The sequence below is a fragment of the Gallus gallus genome, chromosome 1, assembly GCF_016699485.2.
Source record: "Gallus gallus isolate bGalGal1 chromosome 1, bGalGal1.mat.broiler.GRCg7b, whole genome shotgun sequence".
Lineage (NCBI taxonomy): Eukaryota > Metazoa > Chordata > Aves > Galliformes > Phasianidae > Gallus > Gallus gallus.
Genome location: NC_052532.1, coordinates 157,704,321 through 157,725,752, shown reverse-complemented (window position 1 = coordinate 157,725,752; position 21,432 = coordinate 157,704,321). Strand labels below are relative to the sequence as shown.

Genomic DNA, 21,432 nt, shown 5'->3' with positions numbered 1-21,432 from the left:
GAAGTTGATTCAGAGAAGAGGTATTCAGTATTATTATCTGACTGTGTTTGGGAGATCCTGTATAATACCTTCAAAGACTGAACCTTCAAATAGCATCTACGACAGTCATTTACACTCGTGCTGGGAGGCAAGAGGGAAGCAGGTGTAAGGAGTCACAGAAAATCCTATTCCATGAAGTAAGTAGATCCCAATTTGATGTAGTTGTAATATAATATGTTTACATCCTACCTGTGAGCAGGTATCTTGCGATTCCCAGCAATCAGGATAACATCGCAGAGCTGCTGTTGCTTCAGGTAGCTCTCCATTTTTCTGAAGGTTTGCTCAGCATGGTGAACAGCCTGGTAGAATTCCTCAGAGGTACTTGAATCTATGTCGCAGTGAGGGGATAAGGGATGGCTGACTGCTGACAGCCTGTAAACCACAAAAGAAGTTCCATGTTGGCAAGGCATGACCAGTTGCCTAGATGCCATCTCAAACTTCTGGAAGCAGATAAGTGCAATTATTGCATCCTTCAAAATTTTCATCACCAGAAATACAAGAACGGACAAGTTACAAGGCTTCTAACACTGAAATATGTGAGGGCTTTGTTTGTTTGTTTGTTTGTTTGTTTTCTGTTTTTGTTTTACATGAGCATAGGAATAGTGTATTTCTTTCCTCTATAATAAAGTTATTAAAACATAAATAAAGACAACAAATAGAAGTTCAGTATATTATTGTTAAGGATGACAGTACAGCGAGGTCTTCATTATCAAAACATGACTGCTTTCTTATTTGTAGTACTTTAGAACAAAATTATTCTACAGAATTAAACAGATTACCTATTTTTCTGTTTAATCTTTAACATGACTTCACAAAACAAAAGAATGGAAAAAGCAACTCTGTTTTTTCACTGACACTAAGAGTGCCTGCTCTAGCTCATATCTTCAAATTCACATTCATTTTACATCAACTTGGGAAGAAAATTAAAACTCCAGTTGACTTACTTTATAATAAATTGGGAATATTTCCACACTGATAAATTGCAGGCATACTTTTTAACCAAAAGGCTCACTAATGGAAAGTAAATTTAGCCTACAAAGATGATGATGTCTACAATTCGTAAACTGAAAAATAGAAAGGAAATAGGAGAAAAATGCATTTTTTCTTCAAGATATAGTCCAATTTTCTTAGTTTTATATCATTTAGTTCAGCACTTTTGATTCGGACCGTTACTGAATATAAGAAAATCTGTCCATAAGCACCAGCCTTTGAAGAAATATGCAGTTCAAAACAATTCATGAAACAAGCATTTTTTACAAAAAAATATAATGAACAGAAAATGGAGGGTTTCACAGATGATGATGATTACATCTTTTCTTCAACTAGAAATATATAAAACAAGTTACATAATCAGTAGAAGACCACCAGAGTACCGCAGGACATATGTCAGTGCATCAAATTAAATTATATTACCAATTTTAATTCAAACCAATCTCATTATCTACATATTCCACTGAAAGGAAAATGTCTTCGTTTTATGATTTTTGTTATCGGTTTTCCACATCATAACAGCATGTAAAGCACTGGGACTTAAAGAGTTAATGCCTCAATCCTATGGCCTGCCAATTTTCCAGGTACCTGGTTCTCAGAAGGACTACACAGCCCAGAGGACTTTGCATTTCCATTTTCCATTAAGAGGGAAAGAGAAAACTGTTCACAGATCACGAGACACCCCTTTTTCCCTTTCTGCTTGTCTTAGCAGTGCGCATGCTCCCTAGTCATGTCACCTTCAGCATTAGAGTAAGGCCTTCAGTTTTTGGGCACTCTCTCTCTCATTTTATTTGATTTATTACCCTCAATTCCAGTTATATTGTATTATATTGTGTTATCTTGCATTCCAATATCTTATTAACTTTCCTCCTAAGATTGCTGCCACTGTTCTGTTTTTAGGCCCACCTCCCTGCCCTTTCCCCTTTTCCCAGGACATGGGTTCATGGATCCCTCTGCCCCACTAGTCACAGAACCAGACAAAACCAGCCCATATACCACTGACGTACTTTAGTCTATCAAATTAAATTATATTACCACTTTTAATTCAAACCAATCTCATTATCTACATATTCCATTGAAAGGAAAATATTCAAGATAGAGTAAGTAATTTTGATGATTTACACTAATAACATAGCAGTTTCATTATAAAATATTGCATTAATTGGGTACCACGTACTAAGAAATAATATTAATAGACATTAATATAATGCAACCCACACTTCTGGTGCTGGAAACATTTGAAAAGTGCATAACAGTAATTAAAAAAACAGTTGTTAAAATGATACACAGTTATTTAAAAATATATATTTTAACATTTTTATTGACTTTTGATAGACTATAATATAATTTTAAAACAGTATTTCCTTTTGATATATATCAGTGATTTATTTTTGCGTTCTTTTTTGTCCAAAGGTATCCTGTGCACTCTCCTGTATGTAGAAACACAGGGGAGATGAGGAAAGATTGGTCCATCCTTCTGACATAGGAAATAGCTACACATCACAACATTCCTTTAAAGTAGTTAGAAACCTGCCAAGATGGCCTGTAAATGATCTTACACAGACCCATTTCACCCCAATTTCTATCTCACCTTCTGATCTGTGCCATATGCATGTACTAGAACATTACCTTTCAAAACTATTACCCACATTTATGTCACCTACGTAGAATTAAACTGGACTCTGAGAAATCAACATCTGTTTTTAATTAATCAATATTGCAATTTGTATTTTGTTAAGGTTACCATATACATGACGATTGTGTGGTTTATACTAGATACAAACTGAGATTATGTAAGAAATTGAACTGGAAAAACTTTATTAACCATACTTAAAAGAAACAGTTATGAACTGGTGATTCAGAAAAGGACATTTCCTTAAATCTGTTGTATTCATCTTATTACATGTTCAAATAGCCCATGCAATACAGCTCTTAGAAGCTCCCTCTAAACTTTAAAATAAATGTCATATTTCCACGAGTGATATCATCTGCTTACATTCTATCTGGACTGCCAACCACATTGAACAGACATCCAACTTTACTTTCACATCATGGATGATCAACAAATACTTTCATGAAAAACTGTGATGATGGAGCTAAGCTCATTAGTATGGGTAACGGGAAAAGATTTCAACATTTTCTTTCAATTATTTTCCCTGAGGTTTATTGTGGCCCTGTGCATACTTCTTCAGTTTTATTGCTGAATAATTAGAATGACAAGTAATTCACAGTAAAGAAATCAGTGTCTAATAAATGAGTTTGGTAGGGTTAAATAGACATGTTTCTATCCTTCCTCCAGGAAATATGGAAGTTACAACATCAACAATTCTGAGAAATGAAAGTAACAGGAATGAACAGGCCTGAATTGTTTCACACTGTTTATTAAATCAGAACTTGTTGTAAGTCAGCTTATAATTGAACAGATAAGATACTAATCCTGCCTTTTCCTGGCTTTTCAAAACATGCTGCACTTTTAAGGTCAGAAAAACAGATGTGTGTTTTTATGATAGTGCTATGGTTGGGCTGAAAGCTGGTTGGGTTGGTTGGGCTGAAATGAACTTAGTCTTTTTTGTCTTTGAATAGCTACAGTGAGTTTGCCACACATTTTGCCCTCTTTTCTGCTTGGTAATTATAAACAACATTTTCCACCCTCAAACACATCAGTCTATCTTCCACTTAACGAGTCATTAAATAGCTACTCCAAAACAAGCTCCAAAGGCACAGAACATTTTAAATTACTATCTTGAAAATTAACAAACTTAGTAGATGGAAGTAAGTTAATCTTTTATTTATTTTCTAAGAAAGCCCAGATAAAAAAATCTGCTACTGATCCTCTTTGAGAAGCTACCTCTTATTCATTATACGTGCTCTGTCTGCATAATCAATACTTTAAATTCAGTCAGCAGTTTGTTAATATAAGAATTGTTAAAGAGCTTCAGAGAGCAAAGAACACTTGTTTTGTATCAGTTCATGAAAAGTATGAACTTAAGACCAATTAGTGATATAAAAGTAACATCTTCTGTTTGTCTATATTGTATTTGTTCAGGCACTCTGAACAATTCAGTGAGAAGTTTTTTACTGCATTCTGCAGGAAATCCAACATAAATTTATCTGAAGAGCCCCTGATTTTTCAAAACAGTTTTTAGCACTTTTGTACCTCAGGATGGATGGGAGGGCCTATTCTATAGAACAAGAACATAAAAGACTTAAGATAGTCTTTTCCCATAATCTTTCTTAGTACATATGTTCAAAACCTGAACTTACTGTGGGAATCTCAAACTTTCATTTTAAAATTACGAACACAAAACATGCCTAGTTTAGAGCACTTTCTATGTTTAAACAATTTAGTGAACAATACAGAAATAAGAAAATGAAAACTTCCACACATTTATGACCATGCTACTGAGTATGACAAGATTAAAATAAAAAATAAAAGGGTCAAAAAAATTATCAACACTGTAAGTGATCAGTAATCTGAAGTGATTCTTTAGGAAATGGCAAACCAGAATGATTACCAAATAAAATGGAAAGGAACAAAAATCCACCCCAGCAACTTTACACAGACTAATTTTCAGATTTCAGCATGCCATGATGTTTTCAGAAAAGAAATAGTTTGACAAATGTCAGTGGGTGCCACTTTTATCTGAATGGAGGAGTGCAGTGATACACCTTTTTTTCATCTCCAATTCTATGTCTGATGCCATTTTGTAGGGACGCCCTTCTGCTGCTGTCTGTCCCATGGCAATCAAATGTAATGGAATATTGATGGGAAGGTTCAGTCTGTACTGCCATACCACCACCGTCTACCTCTGACATTGTGGACCAATAAAATAAAACAGGAGGTACTACTTTTGGAGCAGCCCACGTATAAATTGTGGAATTGTACTTAACAAAATGAGATAGACTGTCAAAAGTCATGATTTAATTAGCGATTACTTGCAAAAATGCAGAAGATAAAGTTTAGTATTTTAAGTCTTTCAAACCATTTTCTTATAGCAACAGAAAGTTTTAAACTCTTTTTTTTTTTTTTTTTTCTTTTTTTTTTTAATCAGGAGGCATACTTTTTACTCCACTGACAGGAATTATATCTGCAACAGGGTTCTGCCTGGAGTTACAGGAGATTAGTAAAAATTTATTTTATAAAAGACAATACTGAATAGAAGTGTCAGATAAAAAAAAATAATCAGAACATCAAATAGGACTATTTGTACCATTTCAGTTCAGAGATGCATTATTGCTGTCTCAGTTTCCCTATCTATGCAAAAAAATATTTTTAGACAGTCATTGCAGATGACAGGTTTGCCATTCTGGAGATAACATTGTTTCCTTGTAGATGTAATTTGGAGATCAAACTACTGGTAATGCAAATTATTCTTTGGACACCAGAAGAAAAAAAAATCAATCATAGCAAAAATATGTATTAACCCACTGCTGGTGAGTTAATCTTAGGAGTATTACAAGCCTCAGTACACAAAATACTGGTTACCAGTTTATCGTTATGACCTCAAACAAGTTGTCTGAGCAGCACTTTTTAAGAATAAGGACAATAAAAAGGGATCACTGTGCTACACTGAAACCATTTCCATGGAGAAAAAACATATATGTTTTTGCTTAGTACATGACAGGAAAAATATAAAAATTAGAAGTAGGCTTAGAAGAGTTTGTTCAGACTGCAGTTTTACCAAGTTACTAATTGTGGTAGTTTCACTGTGGTAGGTAGCTCAATTCCATCACATCTATGTCTCACTTCCCTTCTTCAGAAGAACAGGGAGAGAAAGGGAGACAAAAAAAATAATAAAAATAGGACAGAGAGATTGCTCACCTGTTACCTTTATGGGCAAAACAGTCTCAGAATAGTGAGATTAATTTATTGCCAATTACTAAGAGACTAGAGCAGTTAGACTAGAAGCAAACTAAATGCCTTTTCTCCATCCACCCTCTCCTACTTTCTTCTCCCAGGTGGTGCAGCAAAACAAGGAATGTGGACTCTGACTGGCCCATTGCACTTCATCTCTGCCACTGTTTCATAGTCACTCTGCTTCTGCTCCACATGACATCCCTGCCATAGGGTGCCATCCTTCCCAGACTGGTCCTACACGGGCTTCCCACAGGCTGCAGCTCTTCAAGGACCGCTCCAACACAGCTCCCTACCACCAGGATCAACCTTCAGAAGCAGACTGCTGCAGCACAGAGCACAAGGGCAGCAGTTCCTTCAGACCTCCTGTCCAACACGGGCTCCTGTCCTCTCTCTTCTCCTCTCCTCTCTTTCCTTATAAGAGAAGCAGACAGAATTCCCACTCCAAGAAATCAGCTTAGCCTCACACTAAAAGTAAGGCTAATGATTCTTCAGACATAATTCTCCCAGTCCCACCAAAAATCATTGCAATCTTTCACTATTCTTTTTCAGTTAATGAAGATTTTGACTCGAAGTAAGAATGATAAACAAATCTGTATTACTGCACAGATAAAATACCTTCTATTTGCCAGACTCCTTGCTTCCCATTATGTCAAATAAATAAGCAAGTAAATAAAAAAGAACAACAAAAAAAAAGTTATTTGTTGATTTATGGTCTTCTAATCCTCTTATGACAAACACATAAAACAAGGAATCCTAATATGTGAGACTCAAGCATTCATAATGCATTCACAGTGCAGTCATGCTGTAATTACCCAACTGGTAATATGATAGAGAGACACCATTTTCATTGTGATTACAGAATTCTCATCATAAAACTTTTTTAATGCTTTGGTTAAATATTTTCTAGAACATTTGGTTCCACAATTCTATGAAGGAAAAGTTGAATTGAAAAGATTATTAGGACCCAGAAATTCAAAACTGCAATTTCAACTTAAACTCTACTTAAAAAGTTGAAGTTCTCCCACTTCTAAAATAATAAACCATTGTTCTTAATACACATCCAATGTTTATTTATTTATTTTTTTCTTTGTTATAATTAATTACTTGGAGTCTTTAAAAATATTTTTCTACTTTAATTGATCCAAACCATTAATGAAAGTAGTAAATAACAGAAGTTCACGAGGCGGCTGTTCATGGCAGCTGAAGCCATCAGACAGATGTAAATTGGATGAGGAAAAACTTTGTCTCAACTGTAAAAATTACTAACTGGGAAATCTGGACAAATGGTAAGGAATGTTGGAAAGGAGCCTGATACTGCTTCCCTGAGCAGTTAAACATGACAGGATGGAGATGTATTGTCCTATCTTCTTGCAGATGTGAAACATTCATTCCTCTGGCTTAGAAGTACCAATAAGGAGACAGGTGCAGAAAGAAAACCAAAAAACAGATGCATGAAATGAGAGGAAACGAGAGACAGGTGATTTCTTAACAGCTCAACAAATTTATGGCATTTTCTTTTGTATCACTGAGCATCAGCTGAGCAGCACTAGCAACGACACAAACTCAGGAAGACACAAAGCACAGACTGTCACACTTTCCTTGGAGCCAAGTAATTACGATGGCTTACTGCAGATGATGATCTGCACTGAATCTTTTTTATTTTCTTAGACTGCTCATACATAGTATACCCAAACAGTTCTCCTGTTGAAGTATGTCTCTTATTCTCCAGTGCTAACACTTATGGTAGTAACTGTCAAATGCGTTTGCACTTTAGAATTAAGCTTAAAAAAAAATAGACTGAGTCGAAGCCTGAAGATGAACTCACAGTCTTAGTACCCCTTGCAGAGGACAAAAATCTGAGCAAGATTGTCCTTCCAAGTCTACAAAAAGACTCAGGTCATGTGCCTGGTGCTGAATCTGCCTCTCACAGTAAAAGATAAACTTCCAGTAAGGCTGTTAGTAATTGAAAGTACGTTTTTTTAAGAAATGATAATTGGATGGATAGAAAGTTGGTTTACAGATAAAACAGAGCTATATTAAAATTAATGTTTATTTAATAAGAAATTCTGCTAAGCGTTTTAGAACAGTTCTTAAAAAAATAATCTTTATGCTTTAATTCTACTTTTGGGTTTTTTTGTCATTATTCAGAATCAGTTATGAGTAACACTCTGAGTTTCACTAAGTGTGATTTTTAGTCAAGAAAGTCAATATAGAAAATAACCAATGTGAAGGGCTAATAATTGAAAGTGACAAACTGATAACAGAGCCCTACCAACTTCTGCTGTCTGAACAAAACAAAATTCACTGACAGTTTCATTATTTCAAATCATAAAAATGTTATGTTACATGCAACTGTATTGTATTAACATGAATTTATAACTTTGTTATTGAAATAATGAATATTAAACATTAATATGAAATGAATATTAAAATATTACTCATTAAATTAATACTATGCAGATACATGAAATACAAGGATAAAACAGTAGGATTTTGAACTGACTTTAGCTTATGCACTGCCAAACCACTGCAAATAGAAAAGATAGTTTCTGACAGGTATGACAAGGAAATGACATCAGGTAATATTTTAATTCAGAAGCTATGCACATAAAATAACTTGCAGTTTTATTACCACCCATCATTTATACACATATTTCACCACAAAATTAGAATCTTACAAATAAAGGCACTTAAGATTGTACATTCAGAATGTGTTGAAGCAACAAATATTCATGAGACTCCTCTAATACTCTATGCAGAGGAAGCTCCCATATCTTTCAGGCAGCTCTGCTTGTAAATTTGTTAGTGGTGTGTAATTCTCTGACAATTGCAACTTAATAAAACTGATACAATACCAGCAATAGAGTATCACTCTTCTATGTTAGTCCCGTAACTGCTCTAGGAATAATTAAGCTTTAGATTCTAAATCAGCCCCAGATTTCCTAGTGAAATGGTCTACAGTGAGCAGGTGAAAAAAAAAAAAAAGAAAGAAAAAAAAAGGAAAAAAAAGTGCAAAGCACGTTCCAGCTGATTCCTTTAAAATTGCTTTTACTTCCTTCCTTACAAGAGTGCTCTATTTTCTGAATGGATCACTTATATTATGCAACATTTAATAGAATTATGACATTACATTAGTGTCACATATTAACTATTATATCTATATGGATAAACTAAATAAATTAGCCTGCACAAGGACACAGAAATACAAGGAAGCAGATTTTTTTTTTTTTTTAATTGAGACATTTTCTTCTAGTATTTAATTTATGACATAGGTACATAATGCAAATAGAAATTATAGATGTGAATGATGGAAGTGGCAGAGAAAAGAATAAGCCTGAATTGTATTACTATTGCATTTAGCATATATTTCAGTAAAATTTCAAAGTGCAACTATGTTATGTGCAGAGAGTTGGAAAACTTAATAACCCTATGACTGCCATGGTCATCATGTCAAAGACCATGGGAAGCTTAATCCTCAAAAATCCCAGTTCGAAATTCTAGTTAAGTACAGCCTTTGGTCAAAAGGGAAATCCACTCACATGCACATACACACATACAACCAGCCCACCACTATTAAGCATGTTCAGTGAATGATGCTTCATAACAGGGAGCTTGCCCTGCACTCAGTAGCAGGAAGCAGTCTCTTTCTGCTATTCTTTACAGACCTGTACAGTGTCACATCTTTCACTGATGCTCACAAATTTCATGGTTCCAACATGCATCCCTGCATCTGCAGAGCAGTGGGAAAGATGTACCTGAAATAAAGGCATCAAGTGTATGCTATTTTGCAACCCTGTTTTGAAGTGTTAATACATTTATTTGATAATCTTGAAAACAGTGACTGACAATATGGTGGAATCTCTTTAAAATGAATTTGACTAATTCAGCTTCTGCACTGCAGGATTACTTCAACTGTGGGAACTGAACTGACAAGCAGTTTAGGACTTCATATTCTATAACAACTAACGTTTACTAACTCTGTACATGCTCAATGCATCTTCATAATGTATTCAATTTAAAAAGGTCTAATGTATTTTTCATATTTGCATGTTGGCACAAAAAAACGTAGCTATTACTATTGTTTTGGTTTAACGTAGTATTTGCAAAAGCAACTATTAGATCTGAAAACAGGCAGTAAGAGTGATGGGCTAGGCCTCTGAATTCAAAAGGTAGATACATACATGCCTTTCAACTGCACGCTTGTAGATACGGCACCTCCAACCAAAGCTATGGTAGTAGCTACAGTTACACAAAGTCACAGGGCAGCAAGTGGCATAATTACTGTTCACCTTAGAGAATAAATATTTTTTTTTTACTGTGGGAGTGGTGAGACTGGAACAGGTTGCCCAGTAAGGTTGTGAATGCCCCCTCCCTGGAAGCACTCAGGGCCAGGATGGAAGGGAATGTGAGCATCCTGGTCTAGAGGGCGGTATCCCTGCCTATAGCACGGGGGGGTGGAACTGCATGATCTTAAAGGTGTGTCCCAACCCAAACCATTCTATGATTCTATGATATAATATAACAGCACATTTGAGAATTCTGAGCTATTAATTTAATCTTTCTTGATCAATATAATATTCATTGGAAAGGTGAAAATCAATATTAGGGAAATGTATTTTTAATCAAGCTACTTTAAAATCTCTGTACCAATGCCTGCATTTGAATCACCAGATTAGGGGAAAAAAAAAAAAAAAAAACACCATTAATTTATAATTTATTTGTCATTCTTTCCATAAAATGCCATTACAACAGCAAACAGCTTAGCGTATTAAAATAAAAAATGTATACCGGTAAATAATTTGTTTTATAAACTAAAAATTAATGCAAACCTATTATCTAATTTAAATGAAAAATTATATTTTAAGGTTGATTAAAAAAAAAAGGTAATCTTGCTTAGATAAGTGAAGTTCTAGGAATGTATTAGTGCTATACGAGTCAGAAATGGGAAATGTTGCTTTCTCCATCTTTTATTTGTCAGTCTTTCCTAAACAAGAAATTCACAACTGCTTTCAAGGCTCATACTAGAAGAAAAATCAGAAATAATGCGAAAAAATAGGTACTATAGTCTTTTTAGAGGTGCTTTTGGATTTATTCAATTCAATTGGACTACATTAATTTAAATGGAAGTTATTTGTATATATTGGCTTCAAATGTGTTTTCAATTCCTACTCCAAATTTGAAACTCATAGTTCTGATGACAAAGCAATATTCTACATATACAAGATAGACATAACTACATATAAATTATTTTCTGAACAAAACATTGGTAAGCTGTGTTTGAAGAAGAGATTTATTAAAGTTTGACTAAGATTTTTCTCCAATCCCTTTAAATCTACCCAAGTTACAGACATAATGGTACTATAAAACTACACTCACCTCCATGTGTACGTAGGAGAAACAAATCCAGTCCTAATTTCACTCCCGGCTTCGCCATGTTTCGTGTAGAGCCCAGACAGCTCCATTATTGCAGGCTACCTATAAGCAATCATTTAAGGCTGCTCTTTTTTTTTCTTTTAATTTTTGCCACCGGGCAACTTGTCCATATATAGAAATTGATCAGTGAGGTGGAAAGTGAAGAGGAATAAAAAAATGGCATCTAACTGGAGTTCTTGCCGTTATTCTTAAAAAAAAATAAAAAATAAAAAAATGAAAAATAAAAAAGGAAAGGAAAGGAAGGGAAAGGAAAAGGAAAGGGAAAGGAGCAGGAGGGAAGGGGAAGGGGAAAAAAAAACAGAACACTGAAAAGAAAAAAAAACAACAAAACACAACTAAGCATAAGTAATGACTCCAGTAGAGTTTAAACTGTGAAACACTTTAAATAGCTCATATCAGAATTACAAGCTTTTGAGTAGGATGGAACCCTTAAAGGTCATCTAGTACAACTCCCCTGCAATGAATGAACAGGGACATCTTCAGCTAGATCAGGCTGCTCAGAGCCTGGTCCAGCCTGACCTTAAATTTCTCCAAGGACAGGGCATTCACCGCCTCTCTGGGCAACCTGTTCAAGTGCCTCACCGCTCATCATAAAAAAACATCTTCCTTACATCCAATCTAAATCTCCCCGCCTTTATTTTGAAATTATCTCTTCTTGTCCTATCACAACAAACCCTGCTAAAGAGCCTGTCCCCTTCTATGTTATAGCCCCTTTTAGATACTGAAAGGATGCTATCAGGTCACCTTGAAGCCTTCTCTTCTCCAAGCTGAACAGCCCCAGGTCTCTCAGCCTGTCCTCACAGGAGGACCCCTTGGATGTGGGGTCGATCCCTTGGATGATTTTTGTGGCCTTTCTCTGAATAAGTTCTAACAGATTCACATCTCTTTTTTTTTTTTTTTTTCTGAGGACTCCGCATTTGGACACATTACTCAAGGTGAGGTCTCACCAGCACAGAGTAGAGAGGCAGGATCACATCTCTCAACCTGCTGGCCACACTTCTTTTGGCTTTCTGGGTTGGCTTTTTGGGCTGTGAGGGCATATTACTGGCTGATGTCCAGCTTGTCATCCACCAGTACCCCTAAGTTCTTTCTGGCAGGGCTGTTCTCTATCCTTACATCCCCCAGCTTTTCCTGATAGCAGGGGCTGCCACAATTCAGGCAAAAAACCTTGCACTTGGCTTTGCTGAACCTCATGAGGTTCACCTAGACCCACTGCTTGCACCTGTCTCGGTCTCTCTGGATGGCAACCTGTCCCTCAGACATGTTGACCATACCACACAGCTTGCTGTCATCCACAAATTTTCTGATGGTCCTCTCAATCCCACTGACTATGTCACTGATGGAGATGTCAAAGATCCCTCGTCCCAGTATTGACCCGTCAGGGACAACACCCATCACTGATCTCCATCTCGACACTGACCACCACTCTCGATACATTCTTGTAACCAGCTCCTCATTTATGATACAGTCCACGTGTAAAATCTGCATCTTTCCAATGTGGAGAACAGGATGTTTTGGGGGACTGTGTCAAAGGCTTTACTAAAGTCCAGATAGATGCCATCAGTGGCTCTGCCCTTGTCCACTAATGCCGTTACGCCTTCATAAAGAGTAAAAGGGTTGGTTAGGCAGGACAATGATTTTCAAATACCATTGAGAGTGGCTTGGCAACTACATCAGCCAATTCCCTCAGGAATCTGGGATGCTTCTCATCAGGACCCATAGACATTCCTCACATTGTCATGAACCCGATCTTTGCTTACAGCAGGAGAGCCAATGCTCCCCTAGTTACCACCTTCCCAACCATCCGCTCAAGGGCTGTGTTGATCAATCGTTAGTGAAGACTGAGGCTTTTTTTTTTTTTTTAATATCTCAGCCTTCTCCTTGTCCATTTTCTAACCTCCCTGTGTTTCTCACTAGGGAGGCTATGCCCTCCCAGAGTTTCCTTTTCCAGTTGATGTACCTATAGAAGCCTTTGTTATTCTTCTTTGCACCCCCTGTGAAGTCCAGCTGATGTTCTTATCTACTGCATGCATCATCTGTCGTCATATGTAATTGTTTGTTTGAGATTGTCTTGCTGAGAAGACATTTCCAGTCATGATTGAATGCTTCCATATTTTTGGCAGCTCAAAGACACAGAGAAGGCATTAATGCCAAAATTAACAGCCTACCTTCCAGAATGATACAGATGTGACAATTTTTCACCAGTGTAATTGCTGACCAAGAGTAGTAGTTTATACAGTGCTTAGTTTCAGAGACCTTAACTACAGAATTAATTTCATTTACTTGTCACTTAAAAATGCAACTTGTATAAAAAGGTTTTAGAACTTGAATACTTCAAACTGCTGTACTCATTCTTCAGGGCAGTGTGACAATTAGGCAATATTATAGATTTGTCTCTGGTCCCTAGACATTGGCAGGCTGAGAGAGGTTTAACATTAGCATTTCTTTCCAAACCTGAACAACTTTTACATAGAACAGATAAACTCATAACTACAAGCATGCCTTGGGTCTCATTAACTGTGCTACAAAATGAACTCAAAGATCTACTTCAATCTTCTTATTCCAAAGTGTAGATAGATTTTCTGCCACTTTACACCAAGTGATTTTTTTTTTTTTTTTCCAGCACTTTAGGGGTAATTACTTGATTAAGAATTTACTTTATGGTTTCTTAATAAAAGATTGCCACTTTCAGTGAAAATTCAAGAATCTTAATTACTTCCACATCAGTAAACTCTGATTGAGACTAATTAGACTCTTTTTATTTTCCTTTATTGATAAAATATTAAGGCAGCACATCCATATCTTTTAACTTATACTAGATTACAATTCATTTCCAAATTAGTGTATTATGACAAACCTTATGTTAGTTCCCACCACATTTTCATACCTAGAAACTAAAGTAGGAGGTATTAGTAAACAAATCAGTGAATCCAGAAAATCTGTATGTCTTTCCAGTAGACTATCTATGTGGCCATAACAAAATAACTAATAAGAAGTGTGTGTTGGATAACCATATGTATATATATATTTTTAATATAGCATGAAATTAAGTACAGTCATATATGTAACTGACTTTTATTAATGAACTACACCTGCTTTCTGCCAAGCTTTGTTGTGATGAAGTATTCAATTAACAATATTAACATGTGCACATATGCTAATTTCTGGGGTTTTCAGCTGTTTTATTTGGACATTTGTCAAATATGTACTATAATATTGACAGTCCACAGACAGATTTCCAAGAAATAATATTTCATTGAATCATCTCCATTCTGCTTGATGTGATCACATTTTCACTGTCAGAGAGATTCATGCATTTTTCAGTGATATGAAATCTCTCAGTCATAACATTCAACCGCAAAATCCTGCCTAGTCCTCCTAGCAAAACACTTTGTCTGTTTAAAATAATACCACTGATAAGATATCAGAATTTATTTCAAAGGCATATGTTACGTTGGGAAAAGTAACTAAATAAATAGCAATCCAGTTTGTAAGTCTCACTTCTTCCTCAAAGCTTGCACTTGAGTCAACTTGTCTGCAGGAATTCATTCCTTTAACACAATCAAGATGCCTGACATCTAAAAAAATCCTAACTTCCAATGGTTATATTTGAACTTGGTACATTCTGTCTCAGTGTCAAATTTTATTTTCTTAAATAACACTTCATTAGTATGTTCCTTAGTTTTCAAATACAATTGGGTTAACTTCCTTAAGGAAATACTAATATCTTTACCATGAAGTGTTTGATGTATTTTTATTATTTATGACTATGCACAAGTACATAACAAAAAACTGTATGCATATTATCATACTGTATAAAATAAAAAGACTAAAAGTTTTTTTTTGTTATTGTTTTTGTTTTGTTCTGCCTTTTCCTCCTTTTCTGATGGCATTTAGAAAACAGATGAAAAATAGAAATTAAGAAAAGTGAATGTAGTGCCTATTTTCACAAGCATTTCTGACAATAAAAGTATTCAGGAAATCATTCATCAGCATATTTAGCAAGAACGCTCCTTTACACATGAAATAAAATCTTTATTCTATTGTAACTGCAATGTTGCTGAAAAACAGATTAAGTTTAAACTAAGCAATCAACTCAATTGTGTAAATCTTTCATGTTATTCTTATGTTACAAATCACATACCACAAATCTACTTTAATGCTCAAACACTTTCAGTTAACTGCTTTTCATCTGCATATTCTAACTCAATATTGTTCCATTTATTGATAGTTTCATTACAGTACTAAACTATGTTTAAAATTTTAGACTGAAAGGCAATAATTCTTACCACAAAGAAAGCAAATATAGGAAACAAGTGGAGCTTTTGTTGTTGAAAGGAAGGCAAAGAGATTATTTTTTTACTGTAAGATTAATGTGGGTTTTGCACACGACTAATGTATTATTTCATGACTTTATCTGCAAACCTTGATTAAATAATTGGCAAGCTGTGTTACAAGAAATCCCAGTGTTTAAAAGGACTTGAATTAATAATGTAGCTTTCACAAAAAAAAAATCCTGACCAATTAAAATCAGTAAAAGGTTGTCTGTCTACAAAAAGTCAGCTAATTAAAGGTAAGATAATGATAACTGAGTTGAAAACTCTTGGAAGGAAAATGTTTTGACTGTGTTGTAATGCAACCGTAGTAAATGGATCAACATGAAAATTAGATGGGAAGCTATCAATGTACACTACATTTTTGGACGTACTCTACTGTAATTATATTTATTGAAAATTAGAAAAAAATAAGAAGTATATTTTTTAATCTGCTGCTAGAAGTGTTTATTTTTCATATAACAAAGAATTATTTGTATAACAAGTAAAACAAACTATAACCAAGGCAGTTAAATTGGGGATGAAGAAAACTTATGAAAAGATATCCTAACTCTGAACAAATAGGTGACTATATCTTCAAAGTGTGAGGCTTGTACAGATAGGATTTTGATGTGCAGCAGCTCCTGTGATGGGCCTGGGAACTGCTGATGTAGAGTATTATTTGGCTTTTTTCTGCTTCCCTGTTGTCTGTCTGTGTTCTTTCATAGCTGGGCAGATGAGCTTTCATCACATAACCTAATGCTTAGTAACTCAATGGGGAAAAAAATCAACCAGTGAAATATGTGCACATATGCTTAACAGTGTCTCTATATGCTGAGATAAAGATCTCATTATACACACCACAGAGGGGCTTTAATTATCAGGTTATTGACTAGCCTGTAGAATAAAGTATGTTACCTATTGATTAATAAAGCTGCTTGCCTTTGCTGTAGATGGGGAGAGAGTAAAAAAAAAAAAAAAAAGGAAAAAAAGAAGAGTGAATGGTCGAACTTCATTTCTATCCTCAGTTCATAGACTACTAATGTAGTAAGTATCAAAATGTTACTGCAAAAATATATCAACAGCTATTAGCGGAAAAAGGACCAAATTAGAATGCTTCTCCCTTATGAACAAATGAATTAATCACTAGGCCAAGCCAGATTTCTTCATAATGAAGTTTCTTTACAGAAAGGGTTGTTAAGCACTGGAATAGGCTCCCCAGGGAGGTGGCTGAGTCACCATCCCTGGATGTGTTTAAAAACCATTTGGATGTGGTGCTCAGGGACATGATTTAGCAGAGGGTTGTTAGGGTAGTTTGGTTAGGTCATGGTTGGACTCGATGATCTTTAAGGTCTTTTCCAACCTGAGCGATTCATAGAATCATAGATAGAATCTATGATTCCATGATTCTTCTTAATGAAGAAAAAGTGTAACCAATTTATCATTATCATCATATGTGTGTATATAACACATATTGTATATTTGATATGCATGTCATCATTTATATGTACATATCTGCATATATGCATATAGACACCCACACAAACATATAAACACACTCAGATGTTAGCTCATTTATACAGTTCAGTTACCCAAAGCTTTTATGTATGAACCATTTGTACAACTTACTTAACCAAAGTTTTTATGTATCGGATTGTGGTTTTGTTTTGTTTTGTTGTTTTGTGTGTGTTAATGTTGAACATAATTCTGTTAAATGGAAATTTAAATTTTAGACAAAAGATTATCAAAAGGAAAGACAAAAAGAAGGAAAGGAAGTAAAATTGTGTCTAGTGCTGTTAATAGATCTATTGCTGAGCAGTGCTGCAATACACATGCAGGAGGAAATCTGTAAGGCTGGTGATTATCTGTGAAGCTTCAAATGATTAATTGCCAAGTTCACCTATTTGTATGCATTTTATAAAATAATTATGACTGTAACTGTCAGATAAGATAATGGCTTTGTGATCTCTAAATTGAGTATTTATTTGTAAGCATGCTTTGAAAGGAAAGCAAAAACTTTCAAGGATGCACAGAACATTCTGAGCTAATTGCTCTGTGAACTGCATTAGCTGCTTATACTGGTACAGTCCAAAATGCTGTTATCAATTGTATGGTTAGTTCTCACAAGATACATGTGATACACTGTATGTCATTTCTGCCAAGATCAGATAAGAAACTAACCACAGCAAAATCTAGATGGGGTTTAATGTCTTAGGCATTTTTGCTCACCTCTAAGTGAAAAAATAAAAAGACCATGTAACTCCAAATAATGTATTTTAATATGTGAATCGTTTAGGATAAATCATAAATGTGTTTGAGTTTCTTAAACTTGAAACCAAAACAGTGAAACTTACACCACTGTAGCACATAGAACCCTTTTTACTAATTTACTTTTCCATTTTATATCTTCCTACTTTTTCAAATTTAAAAGGAGTTTATCAACCTAATTTTCCCATTAAACTCAAGTATTGTCTCAATATATTTTATGCATCCAGCATCACTAGTCTTAAAAGGATGCTGTCATTATTAACTACACTTTAGTAGTGGAGAAACTGAGGCACCAGCATATGAAGTGATAAATCCAAAAGATCAACTCGTCAATAAAAAAAGAAACAATTAAGTCCAGAAGCAACCAGCTGGTAGTGCACTTTTCCCTGCAAACAATCTCATGTAGGTAATCAAATATAATAAACTGCAATAGCTTAATCCGTAGTAGTAAATGTAGTAGTATGTCACAACCATTTTGGGCATAGATGAGAATGGCAAAGCACTCTCATTTTGCTGTTCTCAGACTGGCACTCCTTGTGCTAAAATGGTCTTGCTCCAAAGCATGGTGCTTTTCCCTCTTAAGGAAGTATCCCTGGACTATGCAGTTTCTTCTGTTATGCTCAGACCCCGGGACAAATTTACATCACAAAACTTGCTAGCAACAAAACAACAGGTGAGAAGAGGCTGCTTGAGCTTGTTTACCGATAGACCTAGCCAGATTGCTATTACTCCCCACTGAATTCTAATTTCATAATAGATCACACAAAAAAGAAAAAGAAAAAAAAAAAAAGGCATCTATTGACCTTTATTTTTTTTAAATAATTTTGATATAACATATTGAATGAAGGAGCCCTGAAGAAATTAACATAGCATGCCATGGATTTGATAACAGATTTTAAGAAAATAATTGAGTAGTATTTCTCTTAACAATACCACATTACTGTTTGCTTTCCATAATTTTGATGAACAAATTTAATAATCATAGTATGAAACTTTTATATGCCTTAATTGTCTTGGGAACAATCTATTTGTTCTGACATGCTATGCCTTGCAATAATAAAAACATAGACTTCTGCTTCATATTTCAGCATGGCTTGACATGAGATGCAATAGAATTCGTGCTTTTTTGACAGCAAGATCGGTTGTATTTTGAAAATTCTTCAAAAGCATTTTACTGAAAAAAAATGGATTTGTCTGAAATGTCACATTGTGTATTCTTGGAAGCCCACGTGTTCAAGCATACTGGCAGATTATTCCAAGCTACAAACTAGTTCCAAAGGCTACAAGCAAGCTTTTAAAAGTTTAACTACATTAAGCTGATAATCTAATTTAAAGAAGAGAAATAGCAACAACTTATGGAAAATAACATTTTAAAAAATCAACACATTTCATTGACGGTATATCATGATTTCATGCTTTTTGTTATCGGTAATCCCCATCATAACATCATGTAAAGCACTGAGAGTTTAAGAGTTAATGCTCCATGCTGTGGACTGACAATTTTCCGGATACCTGGTTCTCAGTAGAGAAGAAGAACTACATACCCCAGAGGACTTTGCATTCAGAGGGAAAGATAAAACTGCTCACAAGTCACGAGACTGCTCTCTCTTTTTTTGTTGTTCGTCTTGGAGTGTGTGTTCCCCAGCCATTTCTCTTTCAGCTTTAGTGTAAGGCCTTTGGTTTTAGACACACTCTCTCATTTTATTTGATTTATCATCCTCAATTCCAATTATTTATTGTGTTATATTGTGTTAACTCGCATTCCGATATCATATTTAGTAAACTAAACTTTCTTCTTCAGATTGTTGCCACCAATCTATTTTTAGGCCCATCTCTTTTGCCACCAATCTGTTTTTAGGCCCATCTCCCATCTCCCTACCCTTTTTCCATTTCTCCTTTCCCGGGTCGTGAGTCTGTGGGTCTCCCTGCCCCATTAGTCACAGAATGCAGAGGAACTGGCCCATAAACTGCCAACATCACGCCCTCCATTCCCCTTTTTTTCAGGTTGGTGGGCCTGTGGGCCTGCTGTGCTCCTGTCACACAGATAGATCCAGAGATAACTCCGTGGCACATTAAAAAACTTAGATTATTCTGTCCTAGTAAAAATGTCTTGATATCTCAGTGTTCACACCTCTCTAGAATATATCTTTGCATAATTATAATAGGAGCATACAAATACAATTCAAATATGTTAGGGTTGTAAATCCAGCAGGATAATTTGTAAGCCGTGTACAGTTTTGTACTAACGTGAAGTACATATTACTTTAAAAAAATAACTTACTGTGCATCCTTGGAAAAGGATTTGACTTCATTTTTAAAGAATGATGGAGTTACTTAACTCATCTGAAGGTTTTGGCATGAAAAAACAAACACAAAACACTTCTACTTGTTGAGAAACTTGGTGTGCATTCAATTGTTTATGAGTTTCATACTAACAAAAGTCTTGAAGTATAATCTGTTGTTTTTCAGCCAGAAAAACAAAACAAAACAAAACAAACAAACAAACAAAAAAAAACTGAGAAAACACCTCAGCCGAATCTATGCTAGTTCCAATTAAAGCAAAGTACAGCAAAAACAAAATAACAACAAAAATTTGCCTAATTTGGAAAGGTGCTTATTATCCTAACAATGTTTTGAATAAATGCATAGCTATATTCACATTAACCTTTGTACAGTAAGTTTTAACCATCAGATAATGGAATGGTGAATCCAAATGTAACAGAATAATACATTTCTGCTATATTTTAAGATTAGATATGCATCTTAATTCAATTATAGTTTACCTTGATAAATTATAACTCTGAGTTATAGCACTCTTTAACTTAGAGGTTTTAACCCTTCAAATCTGTGAAACACGGAAAAGGAGTGCCAATATAACCTTCTTATCAAGCTCTATTATGCTGTCCAAATGGATAGCAATTCACAGATGAAATGTGGTATATGAAATGAGTCCTGATTATCTTAACAGTTGTTTGTTGTCATTCCCTGGCAACAGCGAAAACAAACATAAATACATCCCTTCTCTTTTCTCCTGGAAATACTGTCTCAGCAATGTCTTACCTTTTAATTAAATTTGCAAATGTACACAAGGGAGGCTGATTCTTCTGTAACACTACAGAGCTAGTAGGATTTAACAACTAAGACAGAAGATATTGTAACTTTTTAATAGCAGTTCAACTTTGACTGGTTGAAGAGGACTACAGCTAAGAAGGAAATAATGCCAGGTAAAATCTTTCTCGGGGTTATCAAAATCTAAGGATGAGAATCATAAAATCATAGAATGGCTTAGGTTGGACCTTAAAGATCATCTAGTTCCCCTACCATGGACTGAGTTGCCCAACAATAGGTAAGGCTGCCTAGGGCCTCATCTGACCTGACCTTGAAAGCCTCCAGGGATAGGGCATCCACAATTTCTCTGGGCAACCTGTTCCAGTGTGTCACCACAACCTGAGTAAAGAATTCCTAACATCTAGACTAAATTTTTCCTCTTTTAGTTTAAAGCCATTCCCCCTTGTTCTGTCACTATCAGAC

General features: G+C 35.1%; 1 protein-coding gene across 2 annotated transcripts in view; it reads right to left on the bottom strand.

The window, feature by feature from the left end:
* Nucleotides 1-21,432, bottom strand: part of KLHL1 (kelch like family member 1) — a 220,507-nt gene that overhangs the window by 149,221 nt on the left and 49,854 nt on the right. For both annotated transcript variants that reach the window (XM_416994.7, XM_040654991.2), the window contains exon 2: nucleotides 229-411. In XM_416994.7, coding sequence (XP_416994.2) covers nucleotides 229-411 — 183 coding nt within the window. The remainder of the gene's footprint in view (nucleotides 1-228; nucleotides 412-21,432) is intronic.